We start from the raw sequence: 7,301 nt of genomic DNA, 5'->3' as shown, positions 1-7,301 counted from the left end.
ATACCCCTAAATGATAAGAGTAAGGTTTTCAGCGTTTGTCGGGTCAGCTAGAGAATAATCCTACTAATATTATGAATGCGAAAATTTGTAAGGATGTGTGTATGTTTGCTGCTCTTTCACGCAAAAACTACTGAACTGATTGCTATGAAATTTGGTGCGTAGACAGCTGGACAACTGGAATAACATACAGATAACTTTTTATCCCGATATTCCTACGGGCTACGGACTTATGCGGATGTAACCGCGGGGCGCAGCTAGTATACAAATAAAAATATACGCATTATACACCTGCTATGAAGTATTTAATTTTTAGTCAAAGGAGAATACAGATAGTTCTGAAGTTTTCCCCGCATAGCTCACAATCTAGTGGGATTTGCTGGCTAAAAACAAACCACTCACATCCTTACAAAATTTCATCAAAATCGGTAAAGCCGTTTAAGTTTAAGAAGAGCCACACAAACACAACTTTCATTTATATATAGGGATTTAAGTTATCATCTGCCCACAATTTTATCTTCAACATTGAAAATTAACTTACACTATCGAAATCTTCATCATCATCATCTATACTCTTCACCACAAGGATGTTAAACCCAACTAGATCCTTGGGCTGGCCGTTCTCCTCACTGTAACAAGCTATGCATATCCCCTGGTCCGCCATGGCCTCCCAGTTATCCCTGATGGTTTGTATCGATGCTGGGTCTTTTTTTATTTCTAAAATTATTTCAATGCTATTTGATTAGAGTATTTGGAGTTTAAAGTATATATTTAATGACAACGTCAATAAAATCTCAAAATTAAATGAAATAATGAATAAAAAATATCTGAAATTTATTATAAAGAAGCCAGAGCCCGCGACAAAGTTCGCGTGAAAATTATAAAAAAATAAGTAGTCAAGTACCACACCCGCACAGGAGACCGGCGTGAAATAGCTTACTGCTGTGTTTCGTTCGGTAAGTGGGCGAGCCAAGCTGTGCAAGTGGGGAGGCCCACATCCTCTACCTTAGCCTTCCCAGTCCTTTCCTATTCCTCTAGTCAATCCTTTCTTAATACGTTTTCAATTTGAAGTCGGCAATCCATTTGTAGAGGCGTGAGGTCTGCAATCGACCTAACGCCTCTCCAAATGTCCATGGGCGGTGGCAGCGCTTACCATCAGGAGACCCACCAGCTCCATTGTCGACGTTGACATAAGAAAAAGATATATGTATATCTCGAACTACGTTCTCTTACATAATTATATTGAAAGCCTCCAGTTTGTTCACGTTCAAATTTAACGAGAATGAAGTCGCGGGCATGAGCTAGTATAAGAATAAAAAGCATATACCTAAGACTTGGCAGAGCGGTTCATCATCAAGGAAGGTCTGCTGCATCATGTCCAGACACTGTCTTCTATCACGCGCCTCCATGTCTCGGATTTGATACCTTATAACGCAAACGAATACTTAAATTTTTATTTTAGAAATTTATTAATATATAAGTACATACTATAATATCTTCAGTGACTGTTAAAGTACATTAAACATTATTAAAAAAGAGTATTTATATTTTCTATGGAATATTTTACAGACCCCAAAACTATTGTTTATTTTTCTAGCCTAAAAAAACTAATATAAAAATTGAACTTGTTAACACTTCCACAGTCACTTACTTATACTTATGTTTATCTATTACTAGCGGTCCGCCCCGGCTTCGCCCGTGGTGCAATTATAGCCTACAGCCTCAATAAATGGGCTATCTAACACTGAAAGAATTTTTCAAATCGGACCAGTAGTTCCCGACATTAGTGCATTCAAACAAACAAACAAATAAACTCTTCAGCTTTATAATATATTATGCACTGATTAATTTACTATTTAACTGCCCGCGGCTTCAAGCGCGTTACATTCAGAGTGGTTTTATATACATAACATACATATAAACTTACCTCTTGAATTACTCTGTCTATTAAAAAAAACATCAAATCTGTTATTTAATTTTGAAGACCTAAGCATACAGACAAACACGGCGGAAAGCGACTTTGTTTTATAGCATGTAGTTATTACGTGATACCCACATACAGGCTGGTTTTCCATTTCTCTCTCTGCCTTGGAATCTGCTCCACACTTTTCCAACTGGAACCGACTCTGGTCTGGTCCAGGGCATCTGGATATTGTGATAATTATTAAGGAACTGATTGTGTATGTTTGTTTATATTACTATATGAAATGGCTGGATAGATTGCAGTGAAATTTAGAAATTAAAGACTTTTTAACGGATATATAATACTCGCGTAAAATTAAACACAAGAAAATACTTTGCTGTGAAATTTTTCATAAAGATATATGTTCTAACTATATACTAAAATTTTAGATTAATTGTCAGAATTAATTTTCTATATGAATTTGTTATTTATTCATAATGGAATTGTCAGGTCTTAAAAATTAAGTTTAAATGCGTTCACCAATTGTTTGAATTTCTCTGAGACTTTTCTTTCGTTTTAAAAAATTCCCGTATATATTTAAACTTAAATGAAGATTGTGTTTTGATGAATGTAACATAAAACTTGCACAAGCATACTAAAATATAATAAAAACAATTATTCTTATCAAAAACTATACTACCAGTATATCTTTATATCTAAAATTCCCGCGTCGTAATGTTAGCTGCCATACTCTTCCAAAACACCTAGACCGATTCTCATGAAATTTTGTGTACATATCGAGTAGGTCTGAGAATCGGCCAACATCTAATTTTCATACACCTAAATGATAAGAGTAAGGCAGAACAGCGTATCAGCTTACGTATAACCGGCTCAGCTAGTAAGTGTATAATCTGTGAACTATACCACCTGCGCACTGTCAGAACTCGACCAAATTAAAATGTCACATGATAGGTACCAGTTTTCAAATAAAAAAAGATTCATAAATATCGATTCACCTAGTAAAAAGATAAATTTACAAACACAAAATACAGTCGATTTGATAACCTCGTCTTTTTTGAATCGGTTGATAAGTCTTATCTATAAACAAACAAAATAGTTGTGTTTTTTAATCAAATAATAAATACTTTATTTATGTAAACTACAAATACTTTATTTATGTAAGGTTATTTCATAATCAAAATTATAGTATTTATAATATAATACATGATACATAGCCTATGCCACTTAGTGAAGTTGCAGCTATTTATGGTGAAAGAATTGTTGAAATCGGTCCAATAGTTTTTGCGTAAATACTTTACAAACATACAAACGCACAAAAGTTAAATCTTTACAATATTAGTATAGGTTTATGTTATCTGTGTTGTAGGTAAAGAGTAAAAATATCACGCGAGCAAACAGCAATGTTTAAACATAATTAAATAATTACATGAAATCGTGAAAATTTAACGTTTTAAAGCGCAATTACCTTAAATATAGCACAATATCACAAATTTAAAAGCAATACTGATCAACGAAGAATCGCAAGTAATGTTTACAAAACGAGAAATGCCTGAATGCGGCTGTGTTATCACGAATTCGACCTTATCTGTTTGTGATAAGGATTGCTCAAGTGTTTATGTCTCTTATTGGCTATTTATAGGTTTTATGAGTGTGTATTTCCATTACGTGTGCGTGAATAATCAAAATTATGTTTAATTTATTTTAAAAGAGCAGTGTTGGCTCAGTGGTTAGGAACTTTATAGTCGAGCACGCTTCGGCACGAATTGGGCCAGCTCGCACCGGGGAAGTACCACACCCCCACAGAAGACCGGCGTGAAATAGCATTCTGCTGTGTTTCGTTCGGTGAGTGGGGGAGCCGGAGGCCCATATCCTTTTCCTTCCCCCTTCCCAGTCCTTTCTTTTATTCCTCTCGCCAATCCTTTCTTAATCCCTTCCTAATTTAAAGTCGGCAATCCATTTGTAGAGGCGTAAGGTCTGTAATCGTCTTTACGCCTCTACAAATGTTCATGGGCGGTAGTAGCGCTTACCATCAGGCGTCCCACCAGCTCCATTGCCGACTGTGACATGAAAAAAAAAAAAAAAAAAACTAGAAATAGATCGTAGATGAAAAAGTCGAGGGATCGAAACAAGCAGATTTTTAAATTTATCTGCATATTATCCACGAAAAGGCGAAAAAGCGAAAAGCCACAACATCTATATTTAACAGAGTACGTATTAATAGCTTCTAATACGTACTCTGCGTAAACAGTTTTGTGCTTATAGTGTCTTACTTAAATTGATGTCGATAAAAGTTTTACGTTTGTATATGGAACTCGAGCACGCTTCGCGACGAATACCTATATCCTTTTCCTTACCCGTCTCATTCCTTTCGTTCGTTCCTCTCGTCAATCCTTTCTTAATCCCTTCCCATTTTAAAGTCGGCAATTCATTTGTACAGGCGTAAGGTCTGCAATTGTCCTTACGCCTCTCCAAATGTTTATGAGCGGTGGTAGCGCTTACCATCAGGCCACCCACCAGCTCCATTGCCGACTATGACTTTAAACCGTCCCGTAACGTGCAGCAATGGGCACGAAACGCTGCGCGCGCGCCGGTCAGTTTCCTCACTACGTATGTGTGTGTCACCTTGACCAGAGGCCGGTATCTATGGAGCGAATTATGACTAAAACAATTTACTTTTGTTGACATCCTTCATTATAAATCAAAGAAATCTACAGTTTGCTAAACAATAATGTTAAAATTATCCTTACTTAATGTTATAAATGCGAAAATGTGTTTGTTTGTCTTTATTTCACGTGGCAACGGAGTAATTTTATGGTATGTCTTTAATGTCTTTTTGACGTGATAAAACTTCTCATTCTTATGGAATTCCCATGGGAAAATAAATTTAATTATATCATGATGTGCTTTTAGTATCTTCAAAAAATCCGACAGATAGCGCAATCTCTGTTAATTTCTATTGACCACGCAGGCGAAGCCGCTAGCAAAAGCTTTAGTTATGTCGTATTGTCTCATGTTCATCATCATTAGCCCGTACATGTTCCCACTGCTGGGACACAGGCCTCCTATGAGGGTTTAGGCCATAATCCACCACATGTCAGGCAGATGTCACATGTCGTCGAACTTTTAATTCGAGTAGTGGTGATGTTATCCACATGCTCAGATAAATAGTAAAATCAATTTATTTACCTCACCTCACCACCAAGTCCTCACCACTGTACCAATTAATGTTTATAATATTCGGAGTTACCCCTAGCGACAAAACATAAGCTATCGTACGTTTTATCAAAATACTCCTGCCAAATCTTCTTAATTTTAAAAAGGTTCTCTAAGACACGATTGACTTTACTTTGTTATTCCTTGAAATGACGCCTTTTTTGATAAAAAGCGGGAAGCGCCCATACCCATCCTACTAATATTATAAATGCGAAAGTTTGTAAGCATGTGTGTGTGTGTGTTTGTTGCTCTTTCACGCAAAAACTACTGAACCGATTGCAATGAAATTTGGTACGTAGACAGCTGGACAACTGGAATAACATATAGGCAACTTTTATCCCGATATTCTTACGGGATACGGATTTACGCGGGTGAAACCGCGGGGGGCAGATTCTTTTTTTAATTTCTTTTTCTTAATTCTCTCTTGAATCTTTATACTTTGATAAGCGATATCTTAATCACTAATGGGTGTTGAATTTTTATTAAAAATCTGAACTGAGATGCCTGTTAGAAACTTACAGTTTATCATAAGAGACTTATCCGGTCACGTGTATGGGATAGCCACCCCTAAATATTCCATAAATTATTCCATCACAATATAAAATTTTATTAAATTCTGCCTAGCGCTTTCATACAAATTAATAAACAGAAAAATATTTACTAATCTTTGTTTTGAGCTCTATAAAATATGCGCATTATGATGTTTTAAAAGGAATAAAATACATAGCCAAACTTTAAAATAAATATTTTGTATACACAAATGATTAAGTTAATGTTTTCATAAACGTATAGATTATTTCGCAGTAGAAGCGTAGGAACAGGACATAATCAGGCTGATGTTTGTGAAATTAGTTTTGGAATCATTCTTACCTTATATTATTACATTATCTGATATGCTATTAAAAGACATTTTTTATTGTACTATGAAATTTAATTTTTAGTTTTATAGCATTGAAATGCTTTATAAATGAGATATTTTGAAAGAATAGAAAAAAATTTGATCACGAGGCGGGATTCGAACCTGCGTTTCTTGCCTAACCGTTGCAACGCCCAGCCTCTCGACCACCCGTGAACCGTTATACTACGAAATCTCAATTACGAAATACAGCTGGGAATGATTTTAAAAATTATGTTGCCTTCACACAGAAGCTGCCTGGACAACGATTACATATATCTCCCATAACAGACTCAATAAAATCTAACAAAAATTTAGATTTAAAAGATGCAGTATGTTATGCCACATAAATCTCTCTAGTTTTTTTTGTGTGTGATAGGGAAGCGCTTACCTACCATCTCGCCTGCTGGTAAGCGTACATGTAGTCTAAGATGGAGCGCGCTTCATTCACCCTACCTTTGAAGATCCCCAGATTATACGTCAGGGAACACAGACTCAGGAGGCATGTTCCAGTCCCTTGCGGTTCGATTAAAGAATGTAGAGTCGAACCGCTTAGTCCGGGTACATGGAACATCCACCATAAAGCGGTGCCTAGAGTCTGACCTTACCATACTTCTTTGAAAGGGCTGGGTACTTTTTTAATTTCTTATGCATATCGGGCAGGTCTGAGAATCAGTCAACATCTATTTTCCATACCTCTAAATGATAAGAGTATTGTAGAATGGCGTCAGCCGAGTAAGATAATAATACTATGCTTATTTATCCTGTCAATTGCATCTGTTTGTAACTGTTCAATGGGAAATGCTGAATAAATTCGGATGAAGTGACCGAAGTCACTGTTAGTAAGGTGTTTATGATAACATAGAAATAAAAAAAAACATTGAATGAACAAACGTCCCATCGTAAAAATGTTTTCGTATTCTTAAATATATTCCTAAATAAACCAAAAATTTAATAATAAAAACAATCAGATCGGTCTAGTTGTTTCAAGTGACGACAAGCTATAATATTTATTAACAGTTCATCTGTTTTGACTATATTGCCAAACAAACATATTGACAAGTTATTCCCATGACTCACCAATAACAGCATTATACGATGTAGTAACACTGAAATTCAGTACCAACGAAAATAAACAATTGGCTTCCCCGAATTTTCTCCAGGTGCTCTGCTAGTGATGCTCAGATGAAATATCGATGTTTTTTATACATCTGTCATAATAAAATATTTCATAGAGTTTATCGATTAAGAGCATGAAAAAATTGTCGTTAA

General features: G+C 35.7%; 1 protein-coding gene across 1 annotated transcript in view; it reads right to left on the bottom strand.

Moving 5' to 3' along the window:
• Nucleotides 1–3,421, bottom strand: part of LOC119838173 — a 6,479-nt gene extending 3,058 nt beyond the window's left edge. The window contains exons 1-4 of the mRNA XM_038364016.1: nucleotides 3,387–3,421; nucleotides 2,054–2,142; nucleotides 1,325–1,422; nucleotides 539–714 (exon numbers count right to left, since the gene is read on the bottom strand). Of these exons, the coding sequence (XP_038219944.1) occupies nucleotides 539–714; nucleotides 1,325–1,422; nucleotides 2,054–2,142 (363 nt within the window). The 5' untranslated portion in view covers nucleotides 3,387–3,421. The remainder of the gene's footprint in view (nucleotides 1–538; nucleotides 715–1,324; nucleotides 1,423–2,053; nucleotides 2,143–3,386) is intronic.
• Between the last annotated feature and the right edge of the window lie 3,880 nt (nucleotides 3,422–7,301).

This window comes from Zerene cesonia, unplaced genomic scaffold, assembly GCF_012273895.1.
Source record: "Zerene cesonia ecotype Mississippi unplaced genomic scaffold, Zerene_cesonia_1.1 Zces_u001, whole genome shotgun sequence".
NCBI lineage: Eukaryota > Metazoa > Arthropoda > Insecta > Lepidoptera > Pieridae > Zerene > Zerene cesonia.
Note: the sequence above shows the minus strand (reverse complement) of the source record. Positions and strands in the feature narration are given on the sequence as shown.